At 44.9% G+C, this 27,028-nt stretch overlaps 1 protein-coding gene across 5 annotated transcripts in view; it reads left to right on the forward strand.

The window, feature by feature from the left end:
• Window positions 1-27,028, forward strand: part of FOXN3 (forkhead box N3) — a 191,280-nt gene that overhangs the window by 89,223 nt on the left and 75,029 nt on the right. For all 5 annotated transcript variants that reach the window (XM_082761076.1, XM_082761075.1, XM_082761078.1 and 2 more), the window contains exon 3: window positions 2,854-2,990. In XM_082761076.1, the coding sequence (XP_082617202.1) occupies window positions 2,854-2,990 (137 nt within the window). The remainder of the gene's footprint in view (window positions 1-2,853; window positions 2,991-27,028) is intronic.

Here is a 27,028-nt window from a genome sequence, read left to right on the forward strand (position 1 = left end):
CGGCAGGACCGAGGGAGATCAGTGCTCAGGCCAGGGAGGAGGAGGAGGCATTGTCGGGAAGTCTGAAAGCTCTCCAGTGCCGAGATTATCAGGGGCTGTTATCCACTCCTCAGTCACTTGTTGCCTGGGAGACAAATGTAATCCAAGGATTTTTTTTTTTCCTTTCTTGCTGGTTTTTGATTGGAGACACTATTGACTTTTGGCTTGGAGGAGGTAGCGAAGCAGCACGCCAAGTGTCATAAGATGGAAATTAATCACTAACCGATTGGTCTGAGTTCCAAAGATTTCCTTTCCTGTGATTGCTCTGTATATGGGAAGACTAATGACACATCTAAACAGTTAACGAAGCTCGTCACACCTCTGGCTGTCAGGAAGGATTCTGAGAGGATGACACTTCAGTTTTCTTTTCTTCTGCTCTGTTGTGTGATTGTGGGAAAACAAAGGTAAATAGCTTAAAAAAAAAAAAAAAAAAAAAAAGGAACTTTGCGTGGTTGGAGAGCTTTGCCTTACAGTGTGTTCATTATTGCTGCTAAATTATAAGTCAGCTTACTTGCAGTGAAAATACAGCAAATCTGCCTTCCCAGCCTTTATTTTAACAAGGAGTGTAACTCTTTTCAGTACCTTTTGTGTGAGAGTTTCTGTTTTCCAGTGAGATTATTTCTGGCATTCACAAGAGCAAGTGAAACAAATGTAGCTTAACAACTATGCAAGGTTTTGAAGTTAGTCTTCAGTAGTGATTTCCTCTTGTAAACCCCTCAACTTGTACTAGCTCTAAAGGGTTTTAGGGGCTGATCTCTTCTAGGTTAGATGAAAACTCTGTATTGCATGTAAAGGAAAAAACCCTGAAGTTTGGAAGCAGTATGTTGTGTTCCAGGAAGAACAAGTAAGATGCATAGTGTTTAAGTGCAGCATTTTTAAACCTTGTCCCATGTTGTCAAGAGTAAGGAATCCAGCAAAGGTTTTCTCCCAAAGAATGTTCCTAGCTTTGCATGTTGCTCGCTTAAAAGGAAATTTGTGGTATTCTTGCTCTGGCTCTTGGATGGAGTGTGGAAGTGGAATTTGAGAGGTTTGGATTCTATTTTTGACTCTGTCCTTTGCCTAAAAAGTCACTTACCAAGCCTATCATGTGAAGGCTCTGGCTTATTGTCCCAGATTTGAAAGCTAAAATCCCTGGTTTGAGATGTATGGCACACGGCTTCCCCTGGTGACACCAGCAGCGGGCGTCGGGTCAGCTGCTCTCGCACCATGCCTGGAGGAGAGCCAGGGGCCTGGTTGCCTCCCTCGAGCCCCTTGGGCCTTGTGGCCCTGCAGGGGCCCAGCCTCAGCCCAGGAGCTGGCGGCTGTCTCCCCCGAGGCTGCTCGGCAGCCTTCTGGTTCGCAAGTGGCTGTGTAGGCTGGGAGGGACAGCGTGGTCCCACAGGAGCGCTGTGCGGGAGATGGGTTTGTGTCTGAAGAGAAGCGGTCCTGGCTGCTGCGGGTCCTGCCAGCTCCTCTCCTTTTTTTTCCACCACATCTCAGGCGGTGCTGCCAGCTTGCTGGGTGCTCCCACACTGCAATCCAGTGACGTTAGGGAAGCCTTTTTCCTATTTTTCTGTTGTCTTGGGGGAGGCTTCAGCGCAGATTAGAGAAGGAGCTCTGCAAGCACTTAGTGTCTTGCACACACATCCTAAAGCTGCCGTAAGGCAGAGGAGCACTTAGGAGCTGAGCTGGTGGGGCTCCACAGAGAAGTTTCCGAAAGGAACAAAGTGGCTGGCTTTGGTCTTCTGTGTGGCGTTAGGAAGCAGTCTCCCCCTCAGCCTGACTCTGCCCGTGCGGGTTTGCTGCATGACCCTGAGAGCCCTGCTCCGCTGCTGAGGATGGGAGTTCGGAGAAGGGGCGGCCAGAGGTGGTAGCACCGCCTCCCCACTGCTTCCAGAAAGCCTCAGCACTTACCAAAATGCTTGTCCTAATGCCTTGAAAGCCTGCCAGTGCAACTCAGTCAATAATGAGGACTGGTGCAAACTGAGGCTGCTCTTGGGTCGCTCCGTGTGCTTTCTTAGTGGGGCCGAGGAAGGGCTGTGCTGCTGCTTGCTCATGCAGAACAGTTCCAGGTGTCTGCGTCCTGAGACAAGAACCGAAATCATGCTGCTCATCACCAAAGAATAATGCTGAATTTCAGTGTAGTTTTCCCATTACAGATCGACTGCTTGAGCTGCTCTGTGTGTCCACAAAGGGTAACTGTTATTTTAACCGATCACAATTTCACAACACCCTGAAATGGTTTAAACTTTGATTTTACTGTGGTTTTTTGGTTCGTGTTGTTGTTTTTCTTTTTTCCCCTTAGGGGAGAAAAGATGATTAATTTTCTCTTGTAGTATAATGGCACTGATGTCATGTGGTTGAGGGACTAAATCCTTTTATTTTTAAAACAGTTGCTAGGGTGTTTAAACCCCTCCTTTTTAGCCCTGTTTCTTGTTAGTGTAACAGCAAAAGGAAAAGAAAAGCACTTTCAAAAAGAACCTAGCTTTCTTCAGAGTTTCCATTGAACAGTAACTGAAGCTTCTTATTTTTCCAGTGCGGGGTGGTGGGGACGTTGCCAGATATTAAATTGTATTAACTAGTATCAAGGGGTGGGGGGGGAGAAGAGCAACTGAACATGCATTCTTACTTTTTTTTCCCCAGAAGTGTGATTTAAATCATATAGTCACAGTACGTTATTAATGGAGTAATAATCTCTGGCAAGCAAGCTGTGTTCACTTCTGTCAGACAAAAAACCCAAACCCACTGCTTTTCCTGACAAATACTGCTAAATAAATAAGGCTATGCCATTAGATCAAATATTTGATTTTTTTTTTAATTCTTTTTTCTTTGCAGAGTATTGGAAAGGGGTCCTTGTGGTGTATAGACCCAGAATATAGACAAAATCTTATTCAGGCTTTGAAAAAGACACCCTATCACCCATATTCGCATGTGTTCAATACACCTCCCACATCTCCTCAGGCATATCAAAGGTAAGCACTAGACGCATTTTACAACTCTAAATGTTTTCATCCAGTGTTGCATATGAACCTTGGTTGAGCCGTGAAGTGTGGTGAGGCCGGGCAGCTTGCAGCCAGCCGTGCGTGGGGCTGGGACATCGGGGCGCCGAGCCTTGGTGGCGGCCCTGCTCCGCCTGAGCCATGTGCTCCATTCGCACCATACCTGGAGCAGAAATGGCGAACGGAGGGCTCGCCCCGTTATCACTAGGGGACAGCAGGGTACCCGTGCTCAGAGGGCATGGGTTTGTTTTCCTGGGGCATGCTGTGTTGTGCCCACTCAGCCCCCGGGTGGGTGAGCAGCGGCCCCTGCCTTCCTTGCTTTGCCAGCATCAGCGTGGGGTGGAAGCTGTCCATGTGCTCTGCGTGTGTTTTCACGTGGGCTGGTGCTTACGCCTAACCTTAGCGAAAGAAGAGGGAAACCTGTGACCGCCAAGCGGAGATGCAGGCACTGGGTTTAGACACAGCTGCTCTCTGCTCGCTGCTGACGTGGAGCTTGCTCGCTTCGCTTTCCCCAAAGGCTGCGTTGGAAACGCCGGCTGCCTGCAGCCAACCCTACAAAACCACCCAGCCGGCAGCATCACTGTGACCGAGCCATGGCAGTGGCGGCTCTCAACACCCTATGGACTCCGGCGCTTTTTGGGGCGGGGGGTGGATTTTTCCGGAATGGATCCTGCGCTTAGCGCTGTGCCTGGGGATGCTGGTGTGGGAGCAGCGGCCGCCTGCCCCGGGTGCCGGATTGGCCTGGCGGCCTCCATGGCAACGGGCGTCGCCATGGCACCACATAGCCTGGCAGGCGCAGCGGCATGGCAGCATGGCGGCATGGCGGCACAGGGCCTGCGCTGCCTGGCAGGGGGACAGCCCGCTGGGGCGCAGCCGCGCCGTTGCCGTGGTGACAGGGAATCCTGCATAGCAACGGCAGGTGGCCCGCAACTTTTAGGGGAATCGGCATCCTGCACCCGGCTTTGTCTGCCGCCTGGGGCAGAAGGATTGTGGCGTTTGTGTATTTATTTAGTTTTACTTTTGTATTTTTTTTTCCCCTCCCCTGTTACAAAATGAGCTGCTGACTTGTAGCGAGCCAGCGCCGGGAGGTGACAGGAGCACAGGGCTCCTGTAAGCCGCACAGCATCCACGGTATGGCCTCGCTGCATCCTATCTTTCCTGTGGGGCTTTAGAGAAATATTTTCCACAGTGTCACCATTCCATGGGATTTTTTCGCTTTTACGCTCCCCCTGCTCCCAGCGATCCCCCCGCTACTGCACTTCGCAGAAGGACAGATGAATAATTTGAGTGATGGCATTACAATGGTAATTTGTGTATTTGAATGAGGTTTGCTTTCAGAGCCTCATTTTATTGTCTCTGTTGCATTTTTAAGAGTATTTTAATTATGCCCATATAGATTTATGCAGAGACTCTTTTATCAAGTGAAAGTGTAAAGCACATCTGACACACAACTGGAGGGACTTTGATCCCTTCTAATCCCCACAAGCAAAACATTCCGGCAAACACACGCAGCTGCAAGCAGTAGCCCCGGTGTTTGATGCCTGAAGCAGGTATTCACTCTGTGGGGTGGCTTGGCCAGAACCGATGGTGTTGCTGGCAGCTGTCACCTGCAGGGGCTCGCGGTGGCTTTTCCAGGTCATCCTTCAATGATGTCCAGATGTAGCTGGGCAAATGGCAGAGCCGTCCTCTGAGCAACGGGTGGGAGGGTGCCACCAAAACACCGTCAAGCAAGTCCCCAGACTGAAAGGGAAACTTGCCTTCCCTGGAAAGAGGGAGATGGAAGAGCTGCTGCTACTCAGCTCGTGCTGCCAGGCGCTCGCACAGTAGCTATGAGTCTTCTGATAATGGCTGCATCATAAAACAAAGAGCTTGCAAGGCTGCAGGAGTAAACTGCTCACAAATAGACACCCGCAGGAGGTTGAGCTTTGCATTAAAATATTGTGGTCTTGCTCTTATTTTTAGCTGGGTGTCTTTCAGCACTTCCACTGTCAAATAAAACTTAATCTTCCTGTGGTCTTCTGAAATATTTAGTCAGTCACCTGCTACAGACTGACAGAATATCAGCATAAGGCTTCTCTAGGCCATCAGTGACTGTTGAATTAATTTCATTATGCATTGGTAGTTACATGGCAAAGTCATTTTTTGGATATATTTCTGATACATTCGCAAGTAGTTGAACATTCCCTGTGCGTTTGGAAAAACATTAATCCCATATGTATGTGATTGCTTTCTCATGTGTACAAAGACTTCGGTAGCGGGTAGAAAAATGTAAATCCGCTCTGCCATCATCATATCTCCCGAGCAATACATTGTCATAGTAACAAATTCCAAGGGAAATTCTTCTGATGGTGGAAGTGATATGTTTAGAAAAAATCCTTGGATGGCAGAGTTCTGTCGCTGTCCGTCAGCCTTACATAACTGAAGCCCACAACTAAGAGAAACCATGTCACCTGATGTTAATGAAATACGCCTGAAACAAGATAATTCACCAATATTAGAACGCCTGTAGGAAACTGGGTTAACCGGAGGAATTGTAAGGTTTATAAGGATCAGTTGCGGCGATTCCACAGGGGCAAATTGACCTATTGCTTATCTTTATCAGATGTTTTGGAAGAATAAGGATACACAAATGAATCACGTGGTCAGTTTAGTATCTGCGTAAGCAGCTTAGGGGTGAATTGAGCATGGAGCAGAGGAATGTATTGTAAAAATGTCCCAAGCAAGATGATCAGTGAATGTACAAATGCTCCTTTTCTGAGCAGAGTTAATTCCAGCAGATAATTTAGCTTTACAACTCCAACAGAACATGCTGCATAAACATAACAGGGAAGACTTTTTATGAAGGAGTTTTATAATGTGAACCCACACATTTAGATGACTGACTCAGTATTATACTAGTATCATTTTAGATTAGACATCTGACTCAAACCAGGAAGTTTGGATTACACTGGGATCCATGTATACAAGAACGTAGTTTTGGGGGAAAAACAAGTCGCAGTGTTTGTACACAAGACAGAACTTCAGACTACTGTTGTCTGAATTGCTACTGCTTCTTTGAACGTGAAGAAGATTATCTGTAAGCTTAAGAGGAAGTATATAGTAATGCAAATAACTTAATTTTAATTGGGTTGGGTATGTGTTCTTAAAAGCAACACTCACGCCAAACAGAGAAACCTTTATTTTCTAATTCTTCTGATGGAGGCATATATCATGTCATTTATGATGAATTTCAAGGGTTAACTAACACTGATACACAGTGTGATAAAGAAAAAACTCTCCTGGGTGTGGAAAAATGAGTGCTTTAGTCCAAGGGCTATGGTGTGTTTCTTTTTAAATATTTACAGTTGTGTTGGCAATAGCAACCTTGAAACGTATTTATAGACACAAACTTTGTTAAGTAACTATGTAAGTCAGTGCCCTGATATTTTATCTGCATGCTTTACCTTCAGTTTTCTGACTCTGACTGAACTATAGGTGTGATTTTTCTCTTCTGGTAGTGCTTTGAGGAGATCTTGAAATGGATTTTTCTTTTCTCTGAGTATGTCATATCAGTATAGTTCTCAATTATTTTCATTAGCAGAAGGAGAAATACTGTCAAGAAATGTAATGTAAAATTACAGAAATTATTAGCATCACAGATGGCTAAGAATTTTTTGGAGATCTGGGTGACCTCAGAATCCTGGCTAGACCACTTTATAGACTATACGATGTGTAGAGTGTTGCTTTTTTCTGCTTTTTATTTTTCCAATGTATTTTGCTAATTGTAGTTTGCTAAACCAGTGGTGAACATTGGCACATCTGGGCTAAGCTGCCATGTAACTGATGAAATTGAAAAGTGAACTGAAATAGGAACTGAAGAGAGGTTTCTTTCTTGCGTTGCCCCAGCCCACCTGTTCAGAAAGGCTGCATCTGGTCCCTGGTTTCTTTGCATCTCTCCTGTAGGAGCAGCCTGGGTGAGATTGGTTGATGCGTTGTGTGTTAGTGGGGCTCTTGGGTTCCCGGCTCAGCAGCCAGGGAAGTCCAGGCTCAGCAAGTCACAGAGCCACCTCTGCAGTGACTGCCTTCTGTGTAAAGACCCTTTTCAGAGCATATTTCATTTAAATGGCACTGCTGCTTGGCCTGGTTCTTCCTTTTCCCTTCCTTTCTTGGAGGTGCATGATGTAGGAGTGGGTATGTTAGTGACCAAACGTTTTATGAAACTTTACGACTGGAGAATTTGAAAAACGAGGAGTGGCTTGTGTTTTATTGAATTTAGTGTCTCTTATCACTATTGCCTTCTGTGCAGCTGCTGGCTTTCTAGAAGTGCTACGAGCTCCTTAAATTTTAATCACTTCTTTCTCCGGTGTCATGTCCTTCAATATCTGTTTCTGCTAAAAATGTTTTTCTTTCTGCCCTTAATTCATACCATTTCAGCCAGTGACCTGTCCCAAGCGTAGGGGTTTTGTGAAGACTAAATTATGAAGAAGCCCACTGCAAAGCAGCACTTTTCACACGTTTTAGCCAAAGGTCTGGAGCGGGCTCAGGAGGGCAGCCCTCCTGAGGGGCCTCCCGCGGCCTCCATTTTGGTGGTGGCCCGTCTCCGTGGGAACGTGTGTTTGTGACACGCCACATTTCTTTGTGCTGCTGTAAAAGGAACGGTGCGTGTGACAGGTTTCCTTGTGAGGTAATCAGGTTAAGATAACCACACTCCCATACATACGTCTCATCCTGGGCTGAACGAGGAGCCGACTGCGGCACTGCGGTTGGTGGATACATGGGTTTGCTTCACGCGTGGCTTCCCTGGTAGCACTGGGTGCACGCGGTGGCCCCTGCTCCCTGTTCAGATGGGTAGCACAGGAGCGGGGTCTTTGTGATCATGAGCCCCTGTTTGACTTTTGAAATTTATTAGTGAGATACAAGACTTGGTGTATATTGGATATCAAGCTTCTGTGATTTCTATCACTGCAAGCCGTGTAGTGAACAGGGAGCATGGTGGCTGGGGGACGCTGATGTTGCTTGTTCATTTTGAATTTGAACCAAAGGAAATCACATTTTCCTGTTTTGAGACTGAAAGCATGCAGTCCTGCTACTCTTAATCCCAGCTTTCTGCTTCAATTTCCCTGGTTTAAAGCCTCCTGCCACATCTGGAGGAGGCAGATTGGTGGCCCTGATTGGTGCCCAGGCAGCTCCCCAGGCAGCAGCGTGTGCGCAGTGCTGGAGGCCCCAGCTCTCATGGGGCACCCAGGACACTGCTACAGGGGAAAAAAAAATAAATAAAAAAAAGACTTGAGCAATCACTGCATGCATGGTCTGCATACAGCCTGCTAAGGATGGGAAACTTTGAAGCTGTTGCACAAATGCTAAATGAACAACTGTTCTGTTTTCCTTGTGATACTCACCTCCCAGCTTCTATTTGTTGGCTGCTTTTAGCAAGCTTTGTGTTCAGTATTTGTTAAACACCCACCATGTGATGGTTTGGTTTAAGTGCTACGCTGTTACAGTGTGCACCCATATTTATGTCTCATTTAGGGGGCCCTTAAAAGTCCCTCTGTTTTTCCTCCGGTTGCTCAGACATTTCCACCTCAGGTTTGGGCCTGTCCTACAGTGCAAACAGCAGGTCTGAAGCCATGCTGGTACAGTCAGGGGACAGTTCAATCATTAACTCTGCACAGGGTAGTTTGTCACCTTGCTGTGGAAATAGTTTCCCCTCACCACAAGGACTGCTTTTGTAGATTGGCCACTTATAAAACTACTGGATTTGGAAAAACTCGTTCAATTTTTTTGCTGGTTTTGGCTTCACTGCTCCCTCCCTAAAACTGTCACAAACTTCAGAAACCCTGTTGCCTATTGAAATTAAACCAGCATCAAAGTGACCATGTTGAAGGTTATTGTTCTGGACAGTGTATAACCACTCTTTTTATCTGTAATGCTTTATGTATTGAGATCAGAAATGATCTTTTCTGGCCATTTGGTAAAGCTGGTGAAATAAACTTTTTCTATTCATTGAGTACTTTGAAACACTGAAAGACACTGTGGGGTATCTCCCTGCAAAAAGGGACCTAGAGAATAAATTAATTGGTTGTCTTCTGCAGCCTAGAAGCGCAGCTTTAATTCTGTGTCACTTTTTCTGCTTTGGGTAGGATATGAAACTGACCATAGGGCAATCTACTATTTCTGTGCATGCTACAACCCCTTTATCAGGATTGATCTCAATATTTTACTTCCTCGGTTGAGTCAGAATGAGTTTTCTTCCCTTGGTATGGTGTCAAGGCGGAGTCTTTGGGGAATTTTGTTCTGCTGTTTCTGTAGTTCAGGAACACAAGGAAAACAAGTTCTTCCAAGCTGTGCCCTCTGACACAGTAATTTGGCTTGATTTGAACATCATCTGTATTTTGAGACTACGCTGCTTTATTTCAGTTTTCTGGCAAATGAAAGAACATTGGTTCTGTCTGATGCCAGGTAGGAATAGCAAGGAAAATAACTTTTGCTTGAGTGAATGCCTCTAACGCTATCAATGCATAAATATTTGAGGATTTGCCAGTCCAGGACCCATTCTCTATTATATTCTTATCAGTTCTTTAGCCAGTAGACTTCTGTGGTATGGGAAGTATCCTATTGGCTATGGCTTTATAAAACAAATAAGATCAACTCTTACCTTTTAAATGGAATTTTCTTGTACTGTGCAGTATAAGGGATGTTGAGGGGAGGGAGATGAATGGGGGAAGCAGGCAGCAGATCATGGACAGAAAAAGAAGAACAGAAAATCAAGTGTGTCCCCTTCCATACAACAGAGTTTCCTGAATTCTTGCTGTGACACCCTGTGCTCAGCAAGGACGACTGGTGGAAATACAAATAACTCTCTGATTGCGTCTTTGTTCCTCTCAAAATCAGACGAATGCTTCTGAGCTTTTTCAGCTGAGGTGTTTTCAATTCTTTCTCATCTGTCCCCCCAAAATGGTGCAAATGTCATGTTTCCCACTTGCTGCATACATGCAGATTTGGTTCTTCACATCTTTGTTTTGGCTGCGTGTTTGAAGGCCTTTGGTGAAGAACTGTAAAGCAGCATCCTTGGCCCGTCATTCTTCTCCAGTAGATGTTGGGCAAATACCAACTCCTTGCATTAAGTTGTTGTTATTCACAGCCTCATTTGCTGAGCAGTCTTCCCAGTTACTTGGCTTTTTAGGCTTTTTTTCCTTCCTCTGCGTTCTGTAGACAAATATAGCCATATTCCAAAGATAGCTTGAAATGATACTATAGATATTTCCACTTAAGTTCATGGGAAAAGGAAAGTCTGGGGATGTGTTTTAACTTTTTTTTTTTTTTTTAGTTTGTTTGTAAATCCCTCTAGCTCTAGCTACGTGGCTACGAATAATGGTTACAGTAGCCTCATTGACAGAGCCGTGAATTGGTGACTGCAGGAACTGGGACGCACATGGGTGCTGTGCTTTGAGGTGGTCATCTGCGACTCCCCATCCCTCCCTGTGCTGTCCCCGTTGTGCTGTTGGGCACTGAGGGCACGCCTGGTGCGATGCAGGGCCGTGTGGTGGTGCAGAAAGCAGAGGGTGTGGGGCTCCCCTCTCCCTCGGTCACTCGGTGGTGTTGGGTTCATCTCTCGCCTGTCACCCCACTAGCAGCCATTGCATCACTGCTACAGCTGCGGCGCTTGCGGGGTGGGGAAGCCTGGGCCACACAATTCAGTAACAGTTCCCTGAACTGTTAGGAGCTGAAAATGAGGACTTGGGAGCGAGTGTCTGTGTGATGAACAGTGGATGACATGAGTATCATGTTTGTTAATCATACAATGTTACGGCAGTGGAAATTATTTGACTTCTGCATATGAAAACAGATTCACAAAGTTTGGGAAACTGCAAATAGTATCATGGTGTCTTGTATATTATTGATGCTAAATTCAGTAAAGGTTTCTAATTTCCATATATTAATAAAGGTTTTCCATAAATCAAGTTAAATTTTAAACTTTATTTTTAATTATTCCTTTTTCTTTAGATTATCTTTACTTCACTCTCCATTAGCTATTGGCTTTCTTTTATTTGGTTCTTTTAGTAAGAATGATTTGCAGGGAAAGTCACTTTCTTTGCGGCTCTGTTGTTAGCCCGACATTCTTAGGACAGTTTCTAATGTCATATTAATAGTAACAGACCTTCTATGAGGAAAAAAGCAATGAAGATTTTTTCAGAGCCTTTCAAACAATAGGGAAGGGATGGCTGTTCTGTAATGGTTGCTCCTGTGATTCTAAGGAATTCTGTAGTTTAAGTCTTCAGTACTTATTTAATAGTTGTGTTAGACTCCAAGTAAGGTGCACTGACGGTTTCCAAGAATTGCAGTATTTGCTGTCATAAAACTGTGCACCTTTTATCCTTTTGCCTAATTTTTGAATGAATGTTGAGGAATAAAGATCCCATTTAAAGTATGAGAGGTGCAGTTGCATTTTGTACCTGTGTCAGGTATCCACGTAATCCTTGCCTGTGTATTTGAGCCAGGATTTCTCGAGGTATCAATCAGTCTTTCTACAAATGTTTTTCTAAAAAACATCCTAAATGTTCAGAGCATTTCCAGTATCACGTTGCAGTACCCATGGCCGTAAATTTTAAAACGAAAGGCAAAGTTTCCCTTCAAAGCTATTTCTTCAGTAAATATTTATTTTCAGATAAAAAGCTCAAAACAAGTTTCAGAGGGTTAGGCTTTTTGCATCTTTATTGGCTGGCAGTCTTTTTCAGGGACACATGTGGTGTCCCAGCATATGGATACGTGTACGTGCCATTTATAGTCTGTGTGTATATTTTGGAGAAGAAAGTTTGTTTATTCGCAAGAAAGGAAGTTTGGGGATTGTCTGTTAATCGGTGAAAGCTTGAACCATGATTTTTATCATCACCTTTGCCAGCTGTGACTTGATTTCTGGTGTCACACAACTCAGCTCAGGGCTTGCCGGTGGTGATCCGTGACCACGTTCCCCGTGGCTCATCACCACAACGCCTGATCTTTGGATCCTACTATGTAAGAGTGGATCCTCTTCCTCTGATTTTCATAGGACTGCTTTTTGTTCAAATAAAGCTATTTTGCTAATGGCTCAGAGAAATAAAAACTAAAAGAGCTTGAAGTGTATTAAAATGTCTCATTTTGAAGTTTTGCAACAAAAAGTATGGAGTCCTTTTTCTAACCAGAAATTTTTAGCACTTTTGTGTTTTGAATTTTGACGTGGAAATCAAGCTGCTAGCTTCATCAGAACTAAGTTTACTTATCTAAAAACCTTTTTTGGAGGAGGCCGTGGGGGGTCCTTAGTGGAGGAATTTCCAACTTCAGCAGAGCTGTGTATGGCTGAAAAGAGAGGCCGCCTTCCCCACACGTTCACCTGAGCTGAGAGTTGCTGCTTTTTGTATGGCTAATGTGTTTTATGCTGTGGAGGCCTGGTAAAACATTCTTTTCCCTTTCCATTTATGAAATAAGAAGAGCTCTTTTTTTTTTTTTTTTTTTTTCCTTTGTAAAGCTGTGTTGAAGCTCTGAAGGTGATAGTTTGGTTATCTGTACCACATTTCTTCACAGATTCTTGAACTTAATTTTCGGAACCCCCACAGCCATTTAAAGAAAGTGTGTCAAGCAATTTTGGTACCTCTAAACATAAATGAGAATTAAGGGGTTGTTTTAGGTATATTTGAAAAATGGTGTTGTTGAGTTTCCTTAAATTTTGTGTGGCCCCGAATGCAGTGTGCATGCATGGGGTGTATGCGCATGCTTGGTTGTTGGGGGGATTCGCTCCATTTCTAAATCATAAAACTGCTTTGTAAAATATCTAATTTGTAAGTTGTTTTTGGCTTGGTTGATTCGTTAGTTTGTTTTTGCTATGAGTTAAAGGTTGGTGGGGAAAGGGGGGTGTTAAACAGTAGGCCTCAGAAAGTGGGCTTCCGTTCAGCTGCGATTTCCAGAGCTCCTTCAGATGCAGCCTGGATGAGGATGCTGGACTCCACGGCTTTCTAGGTTGGAATCCATCTTGCCAATATTTCAAGCCAGCCTGTGCTGTGTTAACAAGCACAGATGAACCTTGCTGTGCCGTTCTTAGGTGTTCTGCAAAACTTTCCTCTCTGGCATCTGTTGGTGGGGGCTCTGGCCCCAGCAGGCTGCTGGTTTCATCCACTTCGGTGGGGTTGATGCTGTTAGGCTTTTGGGGAGATTCCATGTGCTCAGTCCAAGGCTTTTTTTCCCCCTGTGACCGTATTTTAGTGATAAATGTGCAATCCTCCAGGGGTTTGAGTGCACCGGGGTGTGTGTGTATGTACTGGGTGCCTTTTATGTCCAAAGGCATCGTGGCTGCCAGGCTGCTGCTCTCTTCTGCGCCTGGAAACAAAATGTGCTGGTTTACCGAAGGTGAACTATTTCCATTACAGAAACTCAGCGCAACAGCGACAGGCGGGTGGCCTAAGCAAACCGGCTTGCAGTGGGTTTGTCCCGTCAGCTCGTCCCGGCAAACACACCGGGGGACTTAGTTGTGCTGTGCGGTGACTCGTGGGGGGCACAGAGGAGAACGGGCTCAGTTTGCTCGGCTGTCGGGGGCGCAAAGGTGCAGGACTTAACCCTCCGTGCCTCAGGATCATTTCTTCCTCACGAAAAAGGAATGAGTGAGTGATGAGCCGGCCCAGTACCAGCGTGGATCGGAGCCGTCACGTTCCTTTCCTTCCACTTGGACTCACTTCTGCCCTGTTGGCACTCTCCTCCTGCTACCTGCCCGACCGTACTCTGTAGGCTTGTGTCGTGCCTCGGTCACATACCATCGTTCTTCATTGCTCCCCTCCTAAGGCATCCAGGATTGTACAGCCAAAGGGTCTTGCTAATACAAATGTAAATGTATTTCATTCTTACCTTGCTGTGGCATGCGTGCAGTTGTTAAATTTTCTTTTCATTAGCTTGTATGAGATATTTTTGGTATTGGAATTGGTGCTACATGGACTTCATCTGTGAATGTGGAATAACTGTAGTTTACGATTCAGCCCTTTTCAAAGGTAATAGCCAGTGTCCAGCTCCCTACAGCTGCTGGTTGATGTCTGTATTTGTTGCCTGTGGCCCCTTTCCTCTGACTGCTCTTGTCCGTGTTTGTCCATGCTGCAGTTTTTGACTTAGCTGATGGCTGGCTGTGTTGTCTGCCTACACATTTTGCAGAGCTCTACACCTCTCACTATTTTTTTCTGTGGCTATTTTTATCAGGATTTTATTAAGTACCCTTCTAATTGAAATCCTGTTCAAACAGTTGCTATAGACTGCTTGGGAAACGTCCTAAGATTAGTTTGAAAAACTCAGATCAGACTAGACTCTTTTGTCACTTTAACTTCAGTGTCTAAAAGTGTATATAATTCTCTGGTTTAGTGTGTGTGGTTGTTGTTGTTTCTTAAACCAGAGTATGTGAAATTTGCAAAAGTAATTGCATAATAATGCAGATAGTGAAGATTGAGCTAATAAAAATGCAGTGGTTCTTTAAAATGTCCAAGCAGCACTGGGAATTTGTATTAGACGGTTCTGCTGGGTGCAGGTCCCAGTATATAAAAAAGAGATGTAAACTTAGCAAATTGGGGTTTCTTTGGGTTTCATTCGTTTCAGTGTTTAATCGGGATTAGCGGATGGAGGAAAAAAAAAGTAAAAAAAATAGAAGTAAAATACAATAACAATAATAATTAAAACTAACCTAATTTATTATTATTATGTATCTTTCCTGAAAAGACATTTTTTTCCAGCCAGCTGTCTGATCAGTGGCAAAATTCATAGCAGCTCCCCAAGTATTTAACATCTCTATTAATTGGAGTTCCTTCTCTGGATGAAAAAATGTTCTTTGGTTAGCTGTTTTGCATATGAAAGATGAAGACAACCATTTTTCTCATGAGATTAAAAAAATAAATAAAACAATTAATTAAATTGAAATCATTTTCTATACTTAAGGGAATGAATAACAAACAAAGCTTCTGGAGCAGCCAGCTTTTATTTTCCTACTTGCAAGTATAACATAATGCAAAAGGAAGACTTTAGACAAACACATTCTTTCCATGGAAGTTGAAGAGCCATAATCAGATGTATTGCTAAAGTGATGTAGATCTTTCTTTTGCTGCCTTTTTTTTTTTTTTTTTTTTCTTTTCTGCTGCTTTTGGCTTCAGATGTAGAAATAGAATTGCTGAGATTTGGGGAAAAAGAGAATGGAAAATTCTGCTGGAAATGCTAGAACTGGTCTTTTTCTGTCTCCCTGGGGATATTACCATCCAAACCCTGTTTTGAAGAGGCACGGCAGCAAGCTGTATCGATGAGCTCTGGAGCAAGAGGTTCAGGAGCTGAATTTGTTGAGTGGCACTGCCAAAAAAACCCACAACCAAACAACAACAACCAGAACCATTTTGTTTATTTCCATGTTCATTGCTATTCTCTGTTCTGTGGGGGTTGGGATGCCCTGAGTTGTGCCTGATCGTTAAAGCCCCCCAGACTAAGGGGACATTTCTGATGAACTGTTTGGATTTACTGCCCAGTTTGCCTTCTGGCTAACCTAACACAACAGAAACGTGCTTAGGCTTTGGCCGCATGGTCCTGGGAGCAGCATCTCCTGATTGCTCAGCAGAGGGTTGGTTTTTGTGGTGTTTTTTCTTCTTTTTGTGTTTCCTTTCTGTTCTTTGCCACGTCCTTTTAAGATGCTCTCATTGCCCTTGCACGGTAGCAAGCTGTCCTCTCAGCTGTGCTGATGAAGCTCGTGGCACTGCATCATAAACTGGGTCCTGGTTGTTTGATTATTTTTAAGGGATTGGGGCTTGTCAAGGAGGGATGTGGGCTTTCTAAAAACATTCCTACCAGAGAGAACGTGCCACTGAACCACAATGTCCCTGAGGCTGGGTGGATGGCACAGTGCTGTGATAACAAAATAATGCTCAAATCTAGCTCCCAAAGCACAGAAGAGCACAGAGCATCATCATACTTCGGTGTATTTTGGCAGGTTAGTGCTCTAAAACTGCCCTAAAGGTTTCTTGACTTGCAAACTTGTATTGTCAAGTCACTTCCATGCCACAGGGAAGTTTCCCAGTGCTGGGTAAAGCAGCAGCTGGGGAAAGAGGAGCCTTATCCCAACATTGAGGTTCCCCAGTCTCGGTGAGCCTAATTCGCATGGCACAGTTTAGCAGCCTGCTGCATCTATGTCTGTACTCAGACACAGTATCAGTAGGGCTATTCCTAATCTAATTAATCTGTAACTTAATTCCTCGCTAATCCTCGGCTGGCATGGGAGTTTGAACCGCACCAAAGCGGGCAAATGCTACCTGGGGACTCTGACCCGGGGAGAGGCAGCACGGGCTGCTCCTCGCTGCCTGCCTTCTGATCTCCAGTCCTCAAACTGCAAGGTAGAAAGGGGAGGTGATTTGGAGGGAACAAACAAGCTAACAGTAATCCCTCTGTGAAGCAGGAACTCGGTTTTCACTGGGATGTCTCTCTGGGCCTGCTGCATTGCTGTTGTGCACAGACTTTGACACCTGGATGGAAAACTTGTCTCTTTAATAGCTTGTGGGGAAGAAACAAGCACATGGGCTCTGGCCTGTCTTGGTCACTGACCAGGCGCAAATAATGAACTTATTAAACTGAATTAATCTCTTAAAGGAAATGGTTTGAAATCCATCTGGTAGAGAGCTGAAAAGCAGACTCAATAAAATCCTAGGAAATTGAGTGTAGGAAGCAGTTTTCTGTTGGCGGAAAGCAGAATTGGATGACCCGAGGAGAGTCTTTCTGTCTTGAATTTCTGACACAGAGGCAAACAGAGATCAGCAGCAGACCCTGCGCACAGGGCTGCAAATGGCATTTCCAGGAGATGAGACTTAAATGCGCTTGTTCCAGCTGAGGTGGAGCACGATTCCCTCAGCGAGGTGTCACACTGGGGGTTGCTTTTTTGATGGGGCATCCTAATATTCAGAAGGTAGTCGTATGCACGAAGCTGAGCATACTGCTTAAATCATAGGCCACTGAGACACCGGCTGATCTCAAGCTATGGTGCCAAGGAAGGAAAATCATCAGTAACTTCAGCTTTGTGTGCAAGCCTGCTATCGATTTCTGTGGCTGGAAATAAATCACAAGTTCTTTTTGTGTAGTTGTTGTGTACCCACACCGTCCCCAGGGGATACTTGAAGTGACAACTCGTGCTTTTTCCCCCAGTGCCACTCCGATGCTGGATGGATGTGAGGAGGGTGCTCAAGTGTAAGCCTTTCTGCACAGAAACTGCCAGGCTTGCCTTTTTGCGCTGGCAGATTCCCAAAGTGCAGTGAGGTGATGTGGCCCTGCGCTGGCTTCTGCAGGAGGCTCGGCACCTGGCAGTCCACCTTCTGTTGCTGCTCCACGCGAAGGGCTCATCCTTTAGGAGAGTGTTGGGCTGTGTCCTCTGGTTTTTGACGCTAATGGGTTCTTCACAGCGTAGCTCTTTGCCTAAGGACATGTATTAGTGAGCTGGGTATGGATGTAGCCTGGCAATTGCATTCGTACTTCGGAGCACTCCTTGGGGGTGTGATGGAGGCAATGCACATCCCATCAGACAACAAGTTTCTTGCTGTCCCCCAGCTTCCAGACAGTACACAGCACTGTATTACAATCAGTGCCAAAACTAGGTGCAGACTCTCAGCAATGTAATCTTGCCAGCTTTAAAAACTTTTGAAGCCTTTGGTTTATTTTTCCTGAATCAAAGCTTAAGGTTAGCCCTAGGTTTGCTGGAAATGAATGTCCATTGGAGCCAGCTTTTTTGTGTGTTTGTTTTTAATGCCCTCGCTAGGCTGAAGTTTCCAATTACAGAAAAACGAATTTTGCTCCCAAATCTGGCTGGGAAACGGTCAACACTGATAGTACCTCGGTAAGAGAAGTCTTTGTTCCTTTCTGGCACTACCTGCAAAGACAGTCATTAGCTGAAAAGTAGCAGGCTTGCTTAAATCTCTTCTTTGCTTATTATTATTCAGGGACCCGTGCTCTCGAACCTTTCTCAAACAAAGGCTGCCTTTGCACCACCCCAGCTAAATCCCGTCCCGTCAACACGACACGCAGCTCGCAGGGCCGCTGCTGCTCCTGGCTGAGCCCCGAAGCCCCCGGCGTGCCCAGCGTGCAGATGGCCTGCAAGCTCTGGAGCTCCTCGAGCAACACCGGGGTGGCTCCTTGGCTCTGCGAGACCCTGCCGCGCACGCTGTGCGGTTTAAAGGCAAAATGCTTCCTGCTAATTATGAGCAGTTACTCTGTAGGGACAGACTCATTATAGGGGCGCTGAGCCCTGGCCCGCCATCCTTTTCAGCACCTGAATAGTGTGGGAGGGAGGGGGAAGAAAATGGCAAGAGGAACTGGAGTGCTGGCACCAATTAGTCCTCAGATTACTGAAAGAGGATTGCAATTTCAAGGCCAAAAAGAGTAGGGAGTGGGTAAAAGGATTTGAAATGAGATTATGGGACCTAAAAGCGCCTTTCTTTTGTTACGGAAATAATTCAGCAGTTTTGCTCGAGCCAGTGAGACAATCCCGTTTGTGGCTGGAGTCGGGGAGCTGTGTCCCGTTGCTTTTTCAGGTTCTTTAGCTAAGTTGATCCCCACTCGCATTTGTTAGCGCTTCCTGCAAAATCAAAGTGTTTCCAGCAAACAAACAAAAACAGAGGAAAGCTACTGGCTCATCAAAAGGCCTGTTGTTTTTCAGGAAGCTTATTTGTATTCTTTGAAAGGAGAGCCAAGGGAAGGAGGCAGATTGAACTCCTTTTTTCTTTGGAAAAACTTTTCCTGGTGGTTACCACGAGACCGGCACTGGTTGCCCTCTCGCCACCCGTAGCGGAGATGAGCAGCAGTGCTGCTTGTCGGCCTGCTCAGAGGTGCAGGTCCTGTAGCTCCTGCTCCCCTTCCAAGCAGCCTCCTGTCGGCACAGTAGCAGTGTGTGTAGTCACAGAATCATCTAGGTTGGAAGAGCCCTCCAAGATCACCGAGTCCAACCTCTGACCTAACAATAAGTCCTCCACTAAACCATATCACTGAGCTCTACAGCTAAACGTCTGGTAAAGACCTCCAGGGATGGTGACTCAATCACAGTCCTCCTCGTCCAGGAGGAAAGGGCGTGAAGCCTTCCCACCCTGCTCAGGCTAGCCTTCAAAACCTGTCGTAGGGTCCCTCCAAGAAAAGAGGGGAGGGGACTGAGGGGTGAGCCCACCACCAGAGTTCCCACGCAGACAGAACGGGGATTGGTGAAGGAACACAGGCTCTCGTACTGCCCATGGGATTTGTTTAATTGGCTTAATAAAGCTGCAGTGGTAAAGTTGATGATGCTATAGGCATCTTGTGGCACACACTAGTCACAAACTTTCTGAAATAAGATTAAGATGTAAAAAAGCAGTTCAGGAGAGGAGATAACACGGAGGAGGAGGAGACCATTGAGGCAGAGGTTAGCAATGACAAGAGAATGGCAAGGCCTCTTACAAGTAGGAGAGCAAAATGCTTTGAAAAGGGCAACGGGTACTGTGAGATGACAACAATTTCTGCTAAAACCCCGCATCCCTTCATGTTTCTCTGTGGTGCCAACTGTAGGTGCAGGGATTTCTGAACAGGAGCTGGTGTTTCAGTGGGTTGTGGCTGATGGAGAGCACAGGCAGTAGCTGAGGGGTCGGTGCTACCAAGGGCTGGATGTGCTGCTCTCCGATGTGTGTGTGTTTGCTTTCAGTCATCTGTGTGTTTGCTGGAGAATGCAGTGATGTGCTATAAATGAGACTGAAAAAAGGGACTTGGCTGTCAATGAGGTTACTAACACGAGAGTCAGCTGGCAAGGTGTGGCGGAGTGGCTTGTTCAGTGCCCCCCGTGACTTGTCAGAAGTTACTTTAGCACGTGAAGGAAAGATTTCTGCCTAATCGGTTGTAGTAAACGGATGCTCTATAAATTAATCGTGCCTGTAATGTTTAGGAGGTTATGTCCCGTTCGTTTTATGACTGATTAGGATCATTTCACTAGAATGAGCAAGCTTGAGGTCATCTGGTGTTTGAACAGCACAGTTTGTTACTTTCTGTGATTTGCTGCTTTAGAGGGCACGGATGCTATCAGGAGGTGTCAGGGTGTCAGTGGCACTTTCTAAACCCCAGTGAACCATAATTAATTGTTTCCTGTAATCTAACTCATTGATTTTCTATATTTGAGGTGATCCGAGGAACAGCTTTACTCCAGGGATTAATTACAGAGAGAGAGAGAGAGAGCACATACACTTATGAACATATTTTTGCTAGTTAATTCTAATGAGGATTTTTTCTGCAACCGCATGGCAGGTCCTGAGTCAACTGGAAGGGGAATTGCTCAGTATCTGACAGAGAGCCATGCCCGTCTTAACAGCTGCTTTTGGTGCTCGTCGTCAGCGAAATGCCTCTGGTTTGGGGTTGCCCACAAGCAGGTGGAGCTTCCAGGGCCTCCTGGCTCATCAAGGAGAGAGCTCTCGGTCTCCTCTCCTGGCTGTTAAACCAGAGCTGTTCAGCAAGGGGCACAGTGGGTTGCTGAACTGTCATGTTGGTTTTCTTGTTTTGCTTTCTTGAGCTTTATCAAGAGAGAATTAAGTGGTCTAGACTCTAACTCTAAGCTTCTGTGTTTTCACACAAGGTTATTACCAAACTGCTGTCTAAATATACCACGCAGAAATAGTAAATTCAGATATTTGCAGCTTTGTGGCTTTTTTTCATGTTTGCAACAATTTTTTTCAACTTTCCCTACATAAAGTTGCAGCTGGTAAAGTGGAGATGTAGAAACCAGTACCTCACAGAAACCTGCACCTGAAAGCACAAACAATTGCCTGCCCACCTTCACCTTTCCTCATACAGCCTTCGTTTCTATACCTCTGCTTCGTCTGCTGCAAGTCCCGGAGTGAAGAACAGGGGGCTTAAGCCATTTCTTACCAGGTCACATTCAATTTCTGTACAAACACCTGAGAAGCAGCCAGCAAACGAAGGGAAGCATAGACCAGATCACAGGTTTCACTGTGGAAGCTGAGATTTGTTGAAGAAACAATGCTACAAGACACTTTCTGGAAAGGTAGTCTCCTTTTTGGTAAGGATGCCACTTCATCAGTCACATGAAAAATTGCTGGCTTAAAAGTAGAAGGGTGACTTCTTGTTAGAAATTATGGGAAGGTCAGTGTTTCTTTCCCCTTGCAAGTTCTTCATTCATGCAGGTAATACTATAACCTGAGAAAATTATTATAAAGCTATCAAGTACAATGTTGGTGTTCTCAACAGGCAGAACAGCTGTTCTCAGAGCTAAGAATTAGGGATAAAGGCACACCCTGAATGGTATTTCCCATTACAGGTGTGAGGTTTATTTTTCTCCTAAGATGAAAGTGGCTAAAGATAATTTAAAAATGAGTAAAAATAAAGTCCTCTGAGTATTTGTTTACAGTTAGATGTACAGAATGTGTGAAATTCATTATTTCTTAGCTCTGCTTTGAAAATCTCCTGTAGAAGATACTGGGAGCTGGGTACTGTGGCTATTGCTGGTGTAGAAGTAACTGAGTGCTGGTCTGGTGGAGGATGGAGAGCGGGATAGTGAGTGGAGACCTGAGAAGCACAGATCACCTACAGCTCCTCACCAGAGATCAGTTCTGGTTCTTCATCTTGAAAGAGGCTGCAAAGAGGGAGTAGAACTACGTGTGAGGTCTCACCTCCCCCAGCCCTTAAATTTGAGGCTTTTCTGGAATAAAAGGATAATTCCCATCTTCTCCTGATCGGGTTGGACTGATAGGACTGAATTCGGTCAGACTGGTGCCACTTGGTTTAAATTTACTGCACGGTGGTGAGCATGTGATAATTTTAATTAATGTTTTAATTTCTTCTGTGTCCGACCTGAAGCATGTGGGATCCATTTATGGGAAGCGTTGAGCTCTCATGGGTGCAAACATGACCAGCTGGTGATAAGGAGCCTTCGTAGGGCAGCACAGAGCAGCCTGAAGCCAGAGGTGGGGTGTCCACAGACTGGTCCTGGGCTGCCTCAGGCTTGCTGGTACTTTTGGGGGTACCTTATCACCTCTGAGGGTACGTTTTCCTTTCTGTGCATGGAACTGGTAACTCTGTAGTTCTGTGGGTAGGAGGATCAGTTTAGTGGAGGTTTTGAGAATCCCTCTGAATGCAAAAAATACAGTCTTCTCTTTCCTCTTCTGGTAGATTGTAGACCTCTTTTCTCTTCTGATGGATCTGTAGACCCAGTCTGTGGGGTGGAACAGCCCACCGTCAGGTGCTGTAGCCTTATGGTGTGTGTGTTGGTCTGTCCCTTCCCCAGCCCAAGGATAAAGCTCTGGATTCTTCAAACTGAGCATTGTGAATGAGTGAAACCAGACAGATTTTGATACTTCTTGTTTTTTTTTTTTTTTTTTTTTTTTTTTAATGCCTTAGCAGTTCATTTCTAAAACTGTAACTCTAACAATAACTAGATCTTTATATATTACACTTCTGTGCTGATGATAGATGCACACACAAACTGTGTATCCTTCACCTTTTAAGCACCTTTCACACCATGCAGTACAATCCTCAGGCACTGATCTCTTTGTGGGTAGCAAGATTCTGGGACCATTGAATGCAGGGCTCTTGTTGCCGATGTGTGTGAAGTGATAGAATCAAAAAATGTAATTGGGACTCTCCAAATACGTGAGTATCTGGCTTCTGTTTTATTATCATCATCGCATTTTCGTGTTTGCCTTAACTTAGTGATGTATGCATCAGTGTGTTGTACCCAGTACTTGCAAGTCCCCTCTGCAGAGGGGCGTGCAGTGCTGCTGAGCCTGTGAGCACATTAAGCTTCCCAGGGAAAAATACCCTCAGCATCTGGGAGAGGTTAAACGTTCCAGGGGAGAGGTTAAACATTCGTTTTGTCCTCTGCTTCTGTAATTCCAGAAGCCAGATTAGTTCTGAATCATCTGAACCACATTCATTCAAGATTAATGAGAAAAACCAAGTATGGAAAATTTTAGCTGGTAAGCGCCTTGGCTTTAAGCAAGCAATAGAGAGGGGGAGTGCATATTGGCAGCAGCCTGCGGGTCACGCTTGGCTTTGAGTCTTGCTGGTACTGAGATTCATGAAATGAGGAGTCACACCACACCAGATAAATAAGAATTTCAGCAAGTGACATGAAACATTTTGGGGAGGGAGGCAACTTGAAGACCTCGTCTTCCTTTTTGCCATTTCTGTTTTGTCAGAGATCAGATTTGCTCTGTTGTGTACGTGTATGTTTATAACTTCGTGCATGTTCACGGTACATCAGTGTCTTTAACCAGCAACGTGTTCTCCCTAATGGATTTCCAGCAGAGACGTGCATATCGTTTATCTGAAGGCTGATGGGCCATGGTTAGAAATGTAGCGGGAGCATTGTGCAGAAAGTGTTTGTGAGACCCAGCCAAGTGTACCAGCAGAGCTTCCTGGACTGCTGCAGAAGGAATAAATGGAGAATTCAGCACTGGAGTAGCAGAAGTAAATTGGGTCACTTTGGGCTTTTTAAATTGTTGATGGGTTTCAGTTTGAGAGAAACCCTGGTTTTGGTACAACTTTACAGCACTGTGCCTAGCTGGTGGCTCTGCTGTTCTGTGGTGGCTTATGGTGAACCAGGTGCTCAGCATCAAAGTTCTCCAAAGCTTTGTTTTTTTAGCATTAACTATCAGAGTAGACTCTTTGTTTACATCAAGTTGAAAGTTAAGGTGTGCCTAGGTATAGGAAATTGTTAGGACTTGCTTTATTTTCTTGAATCTGAGATTAAAGACTTCCTTCTTCCAATTCTACTCAAGTAAAAACAAAACTGAAATGAAGCTCTTCTTCCCCCTCACTTGTTTTGCAACAGAGGCTATCATCAGCAAACTGGAGTGCTCCATTTCTAATTTTGTAGAACAGAAGAGAGCCAAACTTCTCCCAGCTCATCAGGTCAGCATTTGATGCTGCTACAGTCCAAAAGAGGCCACAGCCCTCTGGTCTTCAAGGCTGCTGGCCAGCCCTAGATGGGATCGTCTGCTCATCTGGGCACCACAGGACTGGCCTGTGGTGCCTGCAGGAGCTGGCACAGATGTGCCTCGTAGCACACAAGCAAGTTCAGACAACTCTGAAGTGCCCCCAGCCCGACTAGCACCAGTTTTTCATCCAGTGATATATAGCCTAGGAACCAGGTAATAACAGCTGTGGATTAAGGAGAGACAGCACTACAGTGTGTGAAGTGACCTGCGATGTTTTTCCTTCCTTCAAAATCAGGAAAAGTAACAACCTGTCCTCTAGTAGAAGTGTACTGTGGTGTTCCTACTCTAACTGTATGTGCTTCAAAACACTTTTTCCTCATCTGATGTGTTGTTACTTAACGATTCTTTATTCCTCCCAGAGATATGTAGACTATGTCAGTAAGAGCGTATTCCTGTTCTTACCACAAAAGAACAAAAATGAAGCTGAGGAAGGAAGAAGTGACTTGCCTGCAGTCACAGTGTGATTCACTGGTAGAGGCAGAATGAGAATTTGAGGCTGATAGCCAACATCTCCTGATTCCCACTGGAGACAAATCTTTTTTAATTAAAAGTAATGTGGGGCAGTTGTCTCACCATAAACTTCCAGCTATATATGGACTTTTTCCTATTTCAGTGTTCAGCCTAGAATTATAATGTGCTCACAATAAATGTTAAAACATTTAAAAGCAGATTAGTGGCAAGTTTGCATTTTCTCCATGTGTCATACTTCAAATAGCCATTTCTTTTGAAACAACTCCATAGAAAAAAGGATTTGTAAAATTTATTTAAAGAACAATTCCTTCATTGTTGTCCACAAGTATATATTCAGCGCTTGGCAAAGACTGAAATTCTTGCTGAACGCTACAGCGTCTCACCAGGGGACAAGAAGGCTTCATATATTACTTAGGCAGTGAGAACGGTCTTTTAAACACCACAGTTGAGTCATTGATGGGCTCTGAAGGACACATGGCCATGTTTTTCTTGAGAATAGGAATCACCATTTTTATCCCAAATTCTGGAAATAAGAGTGTTGTTTTTTTTATTGTTGTTGTTTTTTTTTGTTTGTTTGTTTTTTAAATCCCAATCTCTTTCCCTTTCTATTTATTTACTTGTATAATTTCTTCTTTTAAGTGGAGACAGAGAATGGCTTTGGCTATTTGGAGAATACAAAGATCTGGTCAACTTTCCACTTTTTTTTTCCACAGTTTTTTTCTGGTGTTCTGTTCATGAATAGCTTTCGTGTGCAACTTTCCTTTTGTCTTTAATAAAAATTTAGATGTAATCCCTCTGGCAGTCATGACATATAGAAAACTCACTTAGAGTGTGCAGGAGATCAGAATGATATTACTTGCCCAAAAATGTGTTAGGCACCCTAGAGAAACCAGGAAAGACTCCATCCAGGAGCTTAAAGTCTCCATCCCCCGTGTCGCAGTAAGTGAGAGATACTGAGAGACAATAAAAGCCCGAACTGCAGAGGAAAGAGAAGCATTACCAGAATATTAGATCAGTCTTCATAAATTAGAAACTAGTATTGTGAATTCATAAATCTCTTTAAGAATAATGTTGTGTCAGTTATGGAAAATCTGAGAAGATAGAGTAATGGTTTTGTATTTTTAAAATCTCTGAAGTAATCAGATTTCATTAAAATCAGGAAATACCTTAACACGTACCTTCCAGATATTTTTTATGTATTGTCATTAGCCAATTTAGTAGAGCTTTTTTTTTTTTTTTTTTTTATCCTTTGATTTGAGAGGAAGCTTGCTTGACTGTTGCTAGGTGATAGCTAATTGTGATATTAACTGCCAGCAAACTGCTGGCAGGGATTGTGTGTGTTTTTTGTTTTTTGTTTTTTTTTTTTCTCCTTGTTAACAAAACGCATGTGCTAGAGGTGCAGCAGTATATAAATGCCTCCATATTGCTCCAGATCTGTAGTGCAAGTGACCAATTTTGTTAGTGTAGCTGTGGTACCATGGGCAGGTGCCTGGCGGTGCGGCCGCCATGTTATGCTAGGCCGGGAGGCCCGGCAGTGGCGCTCAGGTCAAGGCCAGAGAGCCGAGCACGGTTGGTGGCAGATGGATCTGAGCAGTGTTGGGCTCAGCAGCGCTGGAGGAGTCCTCAGCCAGTGTGTGGTGGCAGCTGCCCCGAGTTAAGGCTGCACACTTGCTCCAGGCCTCCCGCCATGCTCCAGCTGTTTCTCGCTTGAGGACCTGGGGTGGCTGGCCTAAAGATGTACTGTTCATCTTCCAGCATCGAAGGATACCACATTCCCAGCAAATATGCTACCAAAGTTTTTTCTTAGTTACCACCCCATTCCAAATTATTTCTGAAGGAGCAGTAAAAATTGCAGTCTTCCAGCTTAGTTGGGCATCCATTAGTACCTTCTGGCAGCAGGCTATGTCCCACTTACCTCAGGAGCTGAGCGTACTTTTCAGAAGCACCATTCCCTGCTACCACTCGATGCAGGGTTTCATGGACTGCAGCCAAATAAAAGCACCTATTGTTATTGTCACCTTCACACCTTTGAATGTAAAAATGGTGATGTTGCTGTTGATTTCCAGAAACTTCTGGAGGTGGGTTTCTCTACCCACAAGATGCTCCGCTGGTTGCTCTTTGACAAGGTGGTTTACAGTTTCCAGTTTTGATGTCCTTCTGGATGTTTCCTTCAGTTATTTACTGCTTGTTGGAGGTGTGGGTGAGGAATTTTTCGCTGTGGAATGGGCTGGTGAGAGTGGTCCTGCAGCATGGGGCAGCGATGCCTCTGGTCCTTTCACCCAACAGCTGCAGCTCCTGGAGTTCATTATATCACTGTCCTGAAAAACGCTACCGGCCCTGGGGTGAGGGCAGCAGTCACCAGGAGTTGGTGCTTTCCTTTCCACTCCTCCTATGACTGGGAGCTGTCCATGCTGGTCCTGAGGTGAAGAGCTGCATTTCTTCCTGCCCCAGCTCTTCACAAAACCAGGGCCTTTGCCTGGAGGAGTTGAGGTGCTTCGATCAGTTGTCACCGCTGCCCTTGCCCATCGTGTTGGCCGCTGGTAGTGGCTGGACGCAGCAACCCGTGTTGCTGCAGCC

Source organism: Aythya marila (assembly GCF_965140915.1).
Source record: "Aythya marila genome assembly, chromosome: 5".
In the NCBI taxonomy this organism is placed as follows: Eukaryota; Metazoa; Chordata; class Aves; order Anseriformes; family Anatidae; genus Aythya; species Aythya marila.